This window comes from Phycodurus eques, chromosome 18, assembly GCF_024500275.1.
Source record: "Phycodurus eques isolate BA_2022a chromosome 18, UOR_Pequ_1.1, whole genome shotgun sequence".
NCBI lineage: Eukaryota > Metazoa > Chordata > Actinopteri > Syngnathiformes > Syngnathidae > Phycodurus > Phycodurus eques.
Window position 1 is genome coordinate 10,443,710 of NC_084542.1, and position 14,877 is coordinate 10,458,586.

General features: G+C 43.2%; 1 protein-coding gene across 3 annotated transcripts; it reads right to left on the minus strand.

Moving 5' to 3' along the window:
* Window positions 1-812: 812 nt before the first annotated feature.
* On the minus strand, window positions 813-14,717 carry mideasa (mitotic deacetylase associated SANT domain protein a). 3 transcript variants are annotated; one of them, XM_061704717.1, is made up of 13 exons: window positions 14,662-14,717; window positions 12,301-13,821; window positions 8,812-8,994; window positions 7,168-7,510; window positions 6,075-6,141; window positions 5,850-5,992; window positions 5,644-5,747; window positions 5,231-5,306; window positions 4,827-4,915; window positions 4,573-4,716; window positions 2,863-2,979; window positions 2,614-2,780; window positions 813-1,751 (listed from the first exon to the last, which is right to left on the minus strand). In XM_061704717.1, the coding sequence occupies exons 2-13, from the start codon at window positions 13,651-13,653 to the stop codon at window positions 1,490-1,492; spliced, it is 3,048 nt and encodes a 1,015-aa protein (XP_061560701.1). In that variant the 5' UTR covers window positions 13,654-13,821; window positions 14,662-14,717; the 3' UTR covers window positions 813-1,489. The 3 variants fall into 3 exon arrangements, with proteins under 3 accessions (XP_061560701.1, XP_061560702.1, XP_061560700.1); XM_061704718.1 differs by having other exon boundaries at window positions 8,833-8,994; window positions 14,188-14,691; XM_061704716.1 differs by having other exon boundaries at window positions 14,188-14,691.
* Between the last annotated feature and the right edge of the window lie 160 nt (window positions 14,718-14,877).

A 14,877-nucleotide genomic window follows, 5' to 3' on the forward strand; every position in this document is an offset into this window, starting at 1 on the left:
TTTAGACAGCATGATTATTGCAGAGGTGTGCCTTAGGCTGCCCACAATAAAAGGCCACTCTAAAATGTGCAGTTTTACTGAGGGGAGGGGATCTGGGTGGGTCAGAAAACCAGTCAGTATCTGTTGTGACCACCATTTGCCTTGCAACACATCTTGTTTGTATTGAGTTGATCAGTTGGGCCATTCATGCACGACCATCACCTCATGTTGCACCAAATCAGCATCTTGACATGCCACACCAGAGAGGGGGATGGATTATTTCGGCAATGGAGAATTGCTCGCTAATCGATTTAGACAGATTTGTGACCAATATATGTGTACGTAGAAAAGGTCTTGGCTCTTTGAGTTCAGCTCATAAAAAAATAAGCAAAAACAAGTGTTGCATTTGTCTTCAGTGTATATACAGTAACTAGACTAACAAGAGTCCCTTTAAGTCCCTTAAGTCCCTAAAGTCCCTTTAGTCATTACATGTCATTACATGACTAAAGGGACTTAAGTGCAGATGTACAGCCTACAACAGCTTGTTTCCATTTATTGTATTGAATAATTGGTAAATTGATAAAAGTAAAAAAGAAATGTACTAAATAATAAATAATAAGTTAATTGATTGGAAAATACAAAGGAAATAATTTTTGTATTGTTAAAATAAACTGTTATACACATTTATATTTTTTCAAACCTCGTCTAGAAATGGCGTGGCACATTTGTCCGTTTTAAAAATCAATGACCCTTTAACACAAAAGTTTGCCCACCTCTGCCCTACAATCACCGCCACCACCAACAACAACAAAAAAAACACATTGATTGTTCTCAGCACTTTTTAATTGTTTTTTTTGTGTGTCAATTCACAAGTTATATTGCATCTAATAGGATATTTGTTTTTATATTATTAAAATTGTTGAAAAATGCATAAATACGGCAAACTTTATATTTACTTTTTGTACATATTACTTTTGAAGATTATTCAGCTGTAAAAATAAGTGTACAACCAAACTTAAAATAGAATCAGCAACATTCAATGCAGCATTTTCACACACAACAAAATATTTTGAAAACAAGCCATGGGCTCCTTCGAATTTAAAGGAACCATAAACATCATTTTGTTCTGTGTAAATTACAGACTACCTGATCATGAATACCAAACAACCCAGGGCAAGTCCCTATACTGAAAATGCCTAATATCTATGACATATTGTCAATTAAATAAAGGATACACAGTACTGTAAAAAGGCAACATTGGCAAAAGCGTACTGTATAAGTGCATTTAGACAAAAATAAAGTCATTTGTAATATTGAGAACGATACAAACGTGTGAAAATATGGAGTGCCGGCCTTGCTGATGCATACAAAAAGTCCTTTATCAGCCAGGAAAGGAGTGCAAGAGTTCCACAGGAAGACTTAAAAAGGTTCCTCTTGTGCTTATTCAGCTCTTGTTGATCATTCTCATCTGCCCCTTCAAATCCATTTAGCCACAAAGTTTAATTTGGTCTCAGTGCCAGTCCTCGTCGTTGTCATCCTCCTCCCCCTCCGATGAGTCCTCCCGGCTGCTCAGCTCCTCCTGGTTCTCTACTCTGTTGCCGCCCTGGTGAGATGCCGCCGACGCCACCGCTAACAAGGCCTCCTTGCGGGCTTTGGCAGCAGCCGCTGCCGCCTGCTCTTCCGCCGCCCTCTGGCGCAGAGCTGCGGCCTTCTTCTCTTGCTCTGCGTGGCTCTTCATGTGGGCGCTGCGACTCTTCACTTTGTTGAACACCCTTGACACGCATACAGTAACAACAGTCAGGGCATGGATACAAATGAATACAGTTAGAAAACACTTTGGGGACTTAGTGAAACACCTTTAACCTCAGAAAATAATTGTACAGTAGTTTTTCAGAATGCATAATAATTATTGCTTCACATGCAGGCAGTGTTGGGAAAGTCACTTTAAAAATGGAGTCCGATACAATTACTGTAGTCAGTAATGTAATCCAAGTACCATAATATTAAAGTAACTTTGTTACTTTCAATTACAATTGGATTACATTAATCCCTTGTTTATGACGCGATTACGTTCCAGACCATGCCTACAATAGACGAAATCCGCAAAGTAGCGACCCAATGTTTATCATATTGTTTTTATATATTTATACAAACATACATGTATTTACTGTACTTTGTGTCTTATTTAATAATATGGATGTTTTGGAATGCAGGAGGAAGTCGGAGTACCCAGGATTCAAATCCAAAACTGTAAAGCAGATGTGCTAACCACTTGTTCACCACGCTGTCTCTCTTAACAAAGGTTTTTAAAAAAATATCCAGATGTCTCAGTATGGTTATAATGAGGGGAAATGGGGTGGGGGAGGCAAATTAAGACATTCACTGTCTTTGATGGCTTTAGAAGTCCAATATCCATGTTAACTGGGCTGGCAGTGAATGAGTTAAGGTTATGAAGGCAACCTTTACAGTTAGCGTAGCTTTAACCCTTGCCCCACTTGTTGCACTGCTAACTCCAGACATGTTTGCCCCACCCGCTATCTTAAAAGAGGCAGAGGACTTAACTCAACAACCGGCCTTTCCCTAATGTTACAAACAAAAAAATAAGCTTTCCTGTAACGGAGTTTCTGGTCGTACCTGCCACACTTCTTGCACGGAAATTCTGCATCAGGATCTTGCGTGGGCTTAACTGGCACTTTGGTCTTCTTTGCCACGGCTTCGCTCCGAGGCCTGTGCTGAGCCGATGTGTAGGCAGCATCCTTGAGAACGTTCTCAGGCTCTTTGACCACCAGCACAGTACCCGCCTGGAGAACAAGTTGGTTTGTTAAAAGGGAATGGATACACCACCGGTTTGTAGTTTTGACTTCCAGCAGGTCCAACGCTTACATAGTCATGAGCCTGTAGTGAGTGAGCCACCATCGCTTGCTGATTGCTCTCCTGCTCATAAGATAGCTCCTTCTTGTCCTCCATATGTAGGTGGGTCGGTTTAGATTGCTGAGAACTCTAAGGAACCATAAAGTAGGTTTAAAACATGACAAAACCTTTAAAAGGTCTTATTTTCGGCTGTAACCCAAAAGATCCACTCGAGGTTATTTGTGTATATATAGCTAGGGTTGGAAAGTGGAGAAACATTCCTGGTACATTTCAAAGGAAATTAGACTGGGGAATTTCTGAAATGTTTTCCAAATTGGAAACTTTCCATGGAAATTATGCAACTTTATAAGAATTTTTAAAAAAGCTATCACAAAAAATTTGCTCCAGAGAGCCTGTCCCAAGGTAGGCCCTTAGCATTGTAAAACATCTACGTACATATTCTGGAGCAAATAACTTACTCCATACGCCTCCAAAAAGATTTGGGTGATGAACGGTGGAAATTGACCATTTGTAAAAATCTCTGATACCATGGTGTTTTTTCTTGCGTTAGGCAAATGTACTTTATCTTATGTATCATCCTTGAACCTTGTATTTGTTTGTTTGTATAGGTTTCCTTTGTGAGAGTTTGCAATTTGTCTTTTGGATTGCCTTTTTTTTTGTGTTCTTCATCTGTATCTAAAACTTTCAAAATAAATAAATAGTTCAAAAAAAAAAAACAGGGTCAAATTTTGACCCGTGGCCAATGTGCATTAGGGGCAGTACCGCACTAGATGTGGTCACAATCTGTGTGTGAGCATAAACCGTTAGGAGCAGCGACAACAAAGTAGCTATGATCTGCCTATTATGGTTTTAAGGGTTGCCTTGCAAGTGTTGAGAACTAAAATGGCTACCCATCACTCCATCCATTTTCTTTACCGCTTATCCTCTCTAGGGTCGCGGGCATCCTGGAGCCTATCCCAGCTATCTTCGGGCGGCCCTATTTGTGGCCCTATTTATTTACTCAATAGAGGGCCCAATATTGATTAGGGGCAAAGTGAATATTAATAATAATAATAATAATAATATGAGTTTTGAGTTTTAGTTTTATAATGTCCAGCGATGGGGCATTGCGATCAGATCTCAAAGGTGAGGACTTTAGTTGTTTTTTAAATAATGTCAGAAATCCACCCTTCCATTTTCTGGATTCTAGATTTTCTCGAGATTTAAATCCAGGGCCTCTCACGAGGGCCAGAGATGCTACCTACCCACTAAAACATTGTCTTGGCCTAATGATCATAGATGTTTAACATTTCTTCCCCACAAAAAAAAATAAGACTTTTAAAAATTATATGACAACTGAAACTTATTAATGAGCTGGAGCCCCTCCGAACTGACTGATTAAGAGGCGGGACACCACCTGGACAAGTTGCCAAACGTTGGGGACATATAAACAACCAATCGTAAACACTCAAATTCACAACTATGGACAATTTAGAGTCTTTAATGAACCTAACATGCATGATTTTGTAATGTGGGAGGAAGCTGGAGTACCCAGAGAAAATCCATGCAAATTCCACCATGAATCAAAACACAGTATTCTGGTTAATATTGCCTTTGTGGAATAAGAATTACACAGAATAATTCATCAATTTCAACGCAAATTATTGAAACACTGTGTTTGTTGGTGCCAAGGCCACGATTTTAAGAAAAGACATTTGGAGTCTGAAGCAAAGCCATCTCTACCTTAATGTCCACTACAGCCTCTGTGTATTTCTCCATAGGCGAGTTTGAAGGACCGTAGGTTAAAATCCCACTGCGGGTGATCTTCACCTGCTTTTTGTACGTGTAGTAGAACTCAACACACTGAGCCACTGTCTTGGTTTGCACCTGGAAATGGAAAATAATGCGCCTGTGAAGACATTCTGTAAACATCCATTCACTATCAGCAGAAAAATGGGCTCTCGTCATCTTGTGTAAGCAGAAGTGAAGAGGCGTACCAGTTTCTGCACCAAGATGAAGTCTTTCCTGTAGGGAGACATCCCTTTGTTGAAGTAATGCTTCTCTTCTGCACTCCACCTGTCGGAGCCTGCGAGGACATCACGTGGGGAAGTGTCATGAAAATGTAATTGGAGGAATGCGGACACAGAAAACCCAAACAAGCACTGGGAGAGAATGCAAACTCCACATAGGAGAGCCTGAGCGGAGATTCCAACCCAAACCCGTGCTAAACACAGTTATGTTATGCGCTGCCCTTTTATAACCGCAACAATGTAATATCCCATTTGAAGATGAAGGATACTGCATTTGCAAACTGCCAGGTTTTAACAGCATTTTACTAATATTCAGCTATCATAAGTATGTCATGTTATGTAATGCACACGCTTTTATTGCCACAACTTACCTGAGTAGTGATAATGTGCCAGGTGATGTCCTTTTGGAAAGATTGGCTCTTGATGCAGTAAACGTCTGAGGGTCTCCTGAAAACAAACACCCAAAAAGGCGGACAATTAAATACAAAGTGCATTTGTTTAAACCGATATGTATGGTTGTAGATGAACATAAATACATCCTACTAATTCATCCTCCAGTTGTTTCTGATATAGTGTAGGTCGATATGAAATGAAAGTAATGCAGTAATTAACTGGTTGTGTGTGATTGTAACAGTACCTGAGATGTCAACATGGGTGTATCATGTAATGTGTTATGCCTGAACTTTCATGGGTGAAAGTGAACATTTGTGCTGTTTTAATAATAGCCTCCAAATAGTATGTAGTAGATTCGAATGATAAACAACTGAAACAATAATGTACTCACAATGAAATCTCCCCCACTTTCATGTAAACAATGCAGAGCAAGCTCCTGGTTGGTTCCTCCTCCACTGAGCACACTGGAACAAGCCATGTTCATCATATTCTCCACTAGAAAGGACAACATGAGGAGGAGGAAGAGGGGGAGGATTAGTGAGTGGGCAGATGGTGATGCAGTACAAGTAAAAAACATGTTTTATGAAAGCTACGAACCCCTGTCCTGTTCTGTGTTTTTAAGATGGCTGTCATGCAAAGGGAGCCAAACCAAGTCAGCCTTGTGTGCGTCCAACTGAGCCAAATTCTGTTGCCGCAACTCGGGAATATCCGCTTGGTACTGCTGCCCGATATTGATGCGCCTGCACACAAATGGAAGTAGTGGGTGAGATGCTGGCGTAGCGTCAGTCGCCTCAAAGTTTTACTTGTGAAAATCCAGCTTACGGCTCGAGGCTGACAGGCGTGGCGTCGGTAATCAAGGGCAGAACGGGCGGTGTGATGTCTGAACTTGCTGAAAAAAACAAAACAAAACAAAACAAAATAAAAATGGGCTGTGACTGGATGACGTCAGGCTAACAGTTTTTGCACTATTGTGCCACTTTATGCTATTAAATCTTACTGGTAAACTACTGTGCTGCACCAGTAACACAACTTGGCCCAAATGTAGCACCACAATGCTCATAAACAGTTTTGCTGACATGCAGTTGTCCGACTGGTATGGCTCAGACCCGCCCTCTAAATCCCTGTTTTTTTATTCATGTTGACGGTAACGAATGACTTCCGAGTCAGAATGGAATCATTACTCCATGTACTGTTCTGAAATGAATACATGGCATAGTCCAACAAATTTGATTATTTGAAAACTATTAAACAGGAAAGAGTATGCTGTTTTTTCCCTTTTAATTGAGGTAGATTGGCTTTTGCTTCTCCCTCTGGAAAAGGTTTTTTTGTGTGTTAAAAATGGCTTACTTTAACCAGGATCCCTTCCTGTACTGTGGCCAAAGGTAGAACCTCGGGTGGTTTTGCGCCTGTTGGTGCCGTAAATTCTCGCTGGCTGGGAACTACTGACTCCTTTCTAGCTACCGACTCAACTTTCTCCCATTCACTGTGCCGGTCGCCGTACACCTTGGCAATTGCTCCTTTTCGGTTTCGATTTTGCCGCTGCCATGAATAACCGTGCAGCTCCTCGGGTTAGGTTCATGGACATCACCTTCTACAGAGATGTCAGAGGGCTATAGCTAAAACTGCCTACTGCGAAGGAACTATGCACAGTAGATCCAAATAGCGTCGGCCATAAACAAAGTCTGCAAATTGTGAAATATTTCGCTTTGGTTTTTTTTCAGTAAATGCGACATGGCAGCAGTTGCACCTCTAGTCAGAATAAAGTACCGGTAGTACTTTATTCTTCAACCAAAGTTGTCTGGCTAGTGAGGACAAATAGCGTACTAGTACATGGACCTTATGCTGGATAGCAAGGATATCGAATAAATGCTCAAACAACTTTCCATGCCCACATGAGACTAAAACAAGGACTCACTGGAGCGCAGGAGGCTTCTGGTGGCTGTCTTGGGCGGAGCCAGTGGTGGGAGGATTTGGTTGGTCACGGCAAAGTTGGTGAGGAAAGTGGAGAAGTAGAGTCCCGAGCCTTCTCGCACAGGAGATAGGATGGGCGGTGGTGTGTAGGGGGGCAAGGTGAGTGGGTTTTCTGGCAGGCGGACGGGGGAGCGCAGGTTGCTCTGGTAGGCGGAGATGCTGGAGTAAACGGACGCTGGGATCAATGTGGAAGGTCTGGGTGGAGGTATGATGAGAGGCTCCGGCCGGGGTCTGCGTTTTTGTTTGGTTTTTCCCTCCTCGTCCAGTCTGGGATCATTCTCTCCCTCCTAGATTGAGGAAGGACCAAAGACAACTCTAGATTATTGTCTCAAAATCAACACTTTGATACCACATGTACTGTATTTCCCCAAATAGTGGAATAATACACCTCAAATAGATGCCTTCTATTATTTTTATGGTAATTGTTATGCATATCGTCATCATTCAATGACGAGCATGTATTTCCAAATTGTGTGACCTTTGGGTAAGCTATCGCCTATCCCGGGTAAAGTTGGGCGAGAGGTGGGGTACACCCTGGACTGGTCACCAGTCAATCATAGGGCACATATAGATAAACAACCATTCACACTGACAATACATTGTCCTTAATGAACGCAATATGCATGATTTATTAGTCTGGGAGGAAGCCGGACCAATGTTCCTGGTGACCACAACAGTGACGACGGTCTCAGGCCACCATGGACAAAACAGGATGATCGTGAGACAATGGGATGGGGAAATGTGACATCACAGCCTGTCACGTTTCCCATCCCGTCCTCCTGCGTTGTGGATGTTTTTTTGCCGTGGATGACCGACGGTCAAAAAATAAACCACTGCAGTCCAGGGTGAATGAGAAACGCAGTTGGTCGTAGTAAAAGACTCAACGACCTCTTCCCCGTCACAGATACCATGCTAGGGCGTGAGAAAACAAAAATGGCCAAAATCCCAAAGCACATTATGCTTTGGGCACATCGTGTAAATGTTCCCTAAGCGGAGAAAGAAAACGCCACACAAGAATGCTGGAAGCGAGACTCAAACCCCAAACCTCAGAACTATGAGGCAGACATGCTAAGCACTAACGTGCCATCAAAAGTGATTACAAACATTCATCAAACCATTTTCAACAGCACTTTCCCTCATTAGGGTCAAGAGTGATCTGCAACCTATCCCAGCTGACTTTGGGCAAGACTGGCGGTATACTCTGACTGGCCAAACCAATCACACGGCACATATTTATAAAAAAAAACAAAAAAACATTCGCACTCACATTCACAGATACGGAAAATTTTGAGTGTGATAAGAAATATACATTATAAAAAAATACATCCAACCATTTTCTGAACCACTTATCCTCCACGAATAGTATCTACCATCCACTATATAAGGAAATACAGTACAGTCCATGTAAATAAAAGTTGAAAGTATCCTGATTCTTGCTCTTTTAAATACATTTAGAAAGGAATCTCCCTTCTGCAGCTATAACGTTAAAAATTTTATCATCCATTGAAATAAGTATGAGAAACCTGATATTAAATGTTGTTACAAATCTGCAAAAGGAAAGCCAATCTTAAATCCTTCAAGAAGCAACCTGCTCAAAGCTGTCTGTCACCGAGTTTCTGAGGGATCTGCGACGAGCCACGATGACGGACGGTTTGCATTCAGACGCTGCTCGTCCCTGTGCCGACGCGGCTATTTGAATCCTGTGCACTGGCACCGACACGGGCATGATTAAAGGGACCATGGTGGCTTGTTTGCCCGGAGGACCGTCTCCCTGTTGTGGAACAAAGGCAGAGCAAGTGTATTATACACACAATAGTCACTCATTTTTAATTACAGTAAATAATAAGCCCCTTTGTTCCCAAATGTACTTTTGTTATAAGACTGAAAGACAGGGCTTCAACATAACTACTTTAACAAATATGTGCTCAGATTACACTCGTTTTGGACAGTGCCTGTTCAATCATTAATTACTAATTACTAATCAAATGTTTTATTATTTTGACTTGACAGACAACAGGACTACGAATACAATTAAAGAATTACTTTTAGAAAAAATATTTCCCTCACTACATACTGCATTTTGACAATTAAATAGAGAAAAATGTGCTAGAAATGCCAGGAACAATGTTAAACTGTTGCAAAAAGTAAAGTTATAAATTCTAAATTTTCCTGCAGATCTGTCAAATGAATTTTAAAAAATCTAAATTTTCACAGAGGTTTAACAATTTTCTGTTTTGTGGTTGTTGTAATAAGGTTTTTGATAAATTTAGTGTGATTACTCTGTCTTATGTTTGTGGCAGAGTTTTCGCCAGGTTTCCTCCCACATTTCAAAAGAATGCATGGTAGCTCAAGTGAAGAATCTAAATTGTCCGAAGGTGTGAATGGCTGTTTCTCTATTCGTGCCCTGTGATTGTCTGGCGACCAGTTCAGGGTGTGCCCCACCTATTGCCCAAAGTCAGCTGGGATAGGCTCCAGCACACCCACGACCCGAGTGAGGATAAGCAGTAGAGAATGTTTGTATCAGATTCAAAGTGTGCTTTTGGCCCGCTGCACACGGAGCGACACGGCTGAACACGACTGAACTGGACAATCACGAGAAAAAAATGACTGTCAGCGACTCACACCCGGCAATTGACCCTCGCACACAAAACTGCAACACCTGCCGCTCTTATCGGGAAATGTTTTTGAGACACCACATATACTGTATTATTTCTTATTGAACCACAAACCATATGGTGCGAGTCAAGGAAGAAGTGAATTACCCTGGCTAATGTAGCTACGTTATAATAATACAAAGAGAGTAAACAAGCGAGAAATAAAGGAGTGTGTGTGAATATTTGAGAGGCTGTTGTTAATGATAGTTCCATTCATTGACTGCACTCATGCATTTCGACGACAGGTACATATGAAATTAGAAATATATTTCAGCATTACTGTAAAACACAATATACAGTATATAAACTTATTTTTTTTGTTCTGAAAGCTCGTGATGCGACAATATGGTATTTTTCATTGGCCATTACATCTGCGACATTGCACCGCCGTGAACCTGCGATACAAATTACTAGTAGCAGAACCCCGCAGAGTTCAGTCGCGTTCTGTCGCGTCGCACGGTGTGCGTTGGTGAGATTAGCACGGCAACTGTGGGTCGTGACTGGCAATGAGAAAGCATTTCAGTGTGTTCAAGGCAATGATGGAGTGGAACTGTTCAGCTCGGCGCCTCGGCCCGGCCCCACCCTTGGAGTCCTCAATGACTGAGCGAGAGCCTGAGGAATGTGGAGGTGTGCAGACATGCAGCTGCCACTGCACACTTGTGCGCAACAGCACCACAATGACTTGCACTCTCACAAATCGTACACCTGCACTGAGTGGATGTGGGTGCAGTTAGTTATTATTGTGCTGAATTAGGGAAGCAGCTCGGGAGAAAAATAACTAGTGGATGTTCCACTTACATTGTCAACAGATATTGTATAAACACTGAACTTAGACAACAAAATGGCAACTTGCACAATCTAATTGAGAACCAATATAAAATACCTGCCTTTGCATAGACAATGCTTCAAAGAGAGTAATTTTGGTTCGCCTCGTTAAGCTCTCAGAGTCAAGATAGGATGCAGTGCAGTTCGACACTATCGCAAACTATGCATGAACATAAGTGATCACTCGGTGAATTAATCAGGAAGTATAACGTGCCCAAATGCTTGTTGGTTAGGATCGGCTTTTGATGTAATTGAAGAAAAGTGGCGGGCGCTGTTTATTATTACTTAATAAGAGCGCTTTCTAACATCTCAAATAAATGTTCAACTATGTATATATTTTCTAAATATGAATGTGTTGGATTTCAGAAATGCAAAAAAAAAAAAAAAAATTGATTTGTTTCCGTGTCCTAAAATCTATATTAAAAATATTTTTAAATATACTAATATAAAAAGCTTCAGTAAAATATTAAAATATATGAGTTAAAAAATATCAAGCAATTCAATTGCAAATTTTCAAAATATGTAAGCTACCACTTCAAATTCAAATAAACAAATCATATATATATATCCATCCATCTATTTTCTGAGACGCTTATCCTCACAAGGTTCACAGGAGTGCTAGAGCCTATCTCAGCTATCTTCGGGCAGGAGGCGGGGTACACCCTGAACTGGTTGCTAGCCAATCGCAAGGCACATACAAAAAAAACAACCATTCGCACTCACATTCACACCTACGGGCAATTTAGTCTTCAATGACCCTACCATGCATGATTTGGGATGCAGGAGGAAACCGGAGTGCCCGGAGAAAACCCACGCAAGCATGGGGAGAACATGCAAGGTCCACACAGGCGGGGCTGGGGGGATATATATATATATATATATAATATAATATCAAATTAATTTGTTATATAATTTTTTTTTTTTTTACTGAATCCAAATTCATGATGCAAATGTTTTTTTTTTTCAATTTTTCTATTAGCAGGTGATTGTCCACCTCCAAATTATGACCAGAGGACTAAAAGGCAATATTATTGCTCCATTATCTTTTGCAAAGGCTTTTGATATGCGTTGCTCCTATATTGGATGTCATGAGACTGTGCAGTTGTGCCTAAGGTTGTGGTCAGCTTGTGTAGGAGTACTCCTTGCTGCTTTTCAGCACTCGTGCTTGGAAGAAGCATCGTATGCATGTAGACACAGGAGACTGCAAAACTCAAAACAAACAAAGCCAAGAAAGTGATGTTGAAAGAGTTGGAGGAAGTTCGATATTGAAATAGGGAGTTCTTCCTCTTTAAAGCTGCAGCTTGGCTTTTGTCACACAAACTAATGGCATGTAGAGCAAACTTACATTTGACAAGCTGTGAATGCAAAAGACAGATGTAATAAGGGGTTTTTAACCACTACAGCGTTGCCAGCAGGGGTTCACCCGGGACTCCTAACCAGCCAATCACAAGGCACATATAGACAAAGAAATATTCACACCAATTTTATAGCCTTCAGTTAAGCTACTAAGCATGTTTTTGGAATGTGGAAATAAAGCAGGAATAAATGTGAGGCAAGCTACAAATTTAAGAAAGCTGATGCAGTAAAGGATTTGTAACCTCAGTTTTGCAAGCAGACAGGGACTCGGGCATGGAGGGCATTTCCGACGCCTTCTGGGCCAGAGTCTCCAAGTTGATCTCCTTGGACGCTCTCCTTTTCCTCCGGGTGCTCTGGATGACTCCCCCCGTCGCGGCCTGGGCGTCCCCTCCTCTCGTGGCCTGCGCCCCCGACACTCCATTCTGGGAGGTTTCTTTTGGGGCTTGAGCCCACAAGTTGGCGGAAGGCGGCGCCAACGGGGACTGCCCGTCTCTGGAGAGGCGGCGCGAGCGTCTCGGGGTGGCCGGAGTTGCGTCGGAAGGTTCTGAGGGGTACGGCTCAGGTGTGACTTCCTTTGGCGGCTCCGCTTCCTTTTTGGACACGGTGTCGGGTGGAAAAGGTTCAGAAGGCTGATAGGTGACAAAATTTGTAGGTTGTGATTCTGGCTGGGTGACATTTTGTGCCTGCTGCTGCTGATGCATTTTGTGAATTTGTTGCTGTTGCTCATGTAGTTGTTGTTGTTGTTGTTGCTGCTGCTGCTGCTGCTGCTGCTGTTGGTGGTGATACTGCTGCTGCATATGCTGCATTTGTTGCTGTTGCATTTGTTGCTGCTGCTGCTGCTGCTGCTGAAGTTGCTGCTGCAGCTGTAGTTGGTGCTGTTTCTGGAACTGATGTTGTAACTGTTGCTGCTGCATGTGATGAAGCAGCTGCTGCTGTTGGCTTTTGGGCTGCTCGCCGTAAGGTAAGCCCTGCATTCCTTTGTTGCCCGAGAAAACGGAGTAGTATCCCGGCGGGAACTGCTGCTTGTTGAACGTCGTCTGGAAGGGCTGCAGCATGGAGCCCTGCACGTTGTGAGGGGGCACGTGGGCCGCGCCCTGCAGCTCCACGCTTTTGTGCTGATATGCTTGAAGCTGAGCCTGGTGCATTGCTTGCTGCTCCCACTCGAGCCCCCTGCCCTGAGCCGGAGCCCGGGGGGCATCTCTGTAAACTTGCTGATTTTCACTGCCCATTTGAAGAGGGTCGTGAACTGCCTTGTGGAATGTCATCTGACCCCGGGCGTTCACTCCACCCATATAAGGCCCAAAGTTCTGGCCCCATCCTGGCACCGGAGCTTCCTGAGGCCAGCCGGGCGCTTGTAGGGAGTCCTGATGCACCCACTTTACCGGGGCGACCTGCTGATAGGGTGGTAGAACCTGAGGCCCTTTCTCTGGGTTGTAAACACCAGAGCTGCCAGCAGAGTCGCTCTGGCTCGACTCCAACGACGGAGGTCCCAGTCCGTAATAAACGTCTCCCGAATGCTGCAAGGGCTCTTTAATGGCCGCCACTGCCCGATGCTTGCTGCTCTTTTCAGTACTCATCTGAGGAGGAAGACTCATTGCGAGATGATGTTGCTGTCCAGTTCTTGTAGTGTGCTTTTACTTCCTGCGGTGGCCTTTTATACACAGCTGGCATGTGGAAGGAAATATCACTCCGAAAGGAAACGTACGTAGAATCGCAGTTGAAGTTCGATGCCCGTTCTTCACATCCTCTTTAGGGTGCCGCACCTTTAAAAAAATGAAATAAAGGGTTTATTTACATCTGGACAAAAGCAGAGAGCAAATAGGAAAATGGAGGCCCTGACATTAAGGTCAAAGAGCATGGACACTTAAAAGTCAACATTCAAAAGAATATGGCATGTTTTTGTCCAGATAAAAGGGACGTTTTGACCCAGTCAGCAGCAACAAGGAGGCCCTTGGAGAGCATAGCTGCTATTTGGCCTAACTAGAAATACAGGAAATGAAGGTGATCGTGCAATCGAGCTTATAGCCGCTGGTGGCTCTTGAAAGAAAAAAGAAAAAGCAGCAATAAGGAAGCATTGGAAGCACTGGGGCGATTATGCAACACACACGCCACATTGTAGACTGTAATACCTTATGAATGACACAGTTGGCCCCGAAGAGTCCACTTGGTCGCGATTAAAGTCATGCAGCTCCATGAAGGGATCGTGCGCCACAAATGTCATAACTCGGTCTCGCGCTTAACTTTCACGCAGAGTTTCCAAGCGCGCAAATATGGCGAATAGTCGAGTCACCGAAGCGATGTGCTGCAACCGCTCGTTCACGCCGTTATTACAATGTTCCACATTGTATCCGCGAAACTCTGCTTGTTCCTGGAAAACACGTCCGCAACTTTTCTCTCCCCCACCCCACCCCACCCCACCCGCTTGGCCGACTTTTAGTCTCGCGCTGCGACTTCCACACATGTGAACGTCGCGCAGCAGAAGTGCGCCGAGGGCCGAAAGTCGTCTAACATAACGCACGAAAACGCCGCAGCGGGGTGAAAAAGCGTGCAAACGTACAGAAAAGCGGTGCAAAACAAGCCTCGAACGCAGCGCAGCGCCTCACCCACAAAACAGATCCGAGCTTATCCTGTTTTCCAACCTGCTGCCTTGGCCCCGCCCACCGCTGCATCCGTGTACGCTCGTTTTGATGACCGCTTCAGCCCGAGGCGGACGGGGCACTGTCAATATCTCGGTCCATTACAAGCCGCTTTTCCCGAACTTGATTGAGCAAAGGCACCAATTTGATTTGACGTGAGAAAATGCTCACAAAAAGTATAAA

Excerpts from the sequence above, each read along its gene's own strand:
- mideasa (XM_061704717.1), bottom strand. The coding sequence starts at position 13,653 with ATGAGTCTTCCTCCTCAGATGAGTACTGAAAAGAGCAGCAAGCATCGG. Across the intron at positions 8,995-12,300 it reads TGTCTGCTTGCAAAACTGAG|GGAGACGGTCCTCCGGGCAA; the intron begins GTTACAAATCCT and ends GTTCCACAACAG. Across the intron at positions 2,980-4,572 it reads AGGCTGTAGTGGACATTAAG|AGTTCTCAGCAATCTAAACC; the intron begins GTAGAGATGGCT and ends ATGGTTCCTTAG.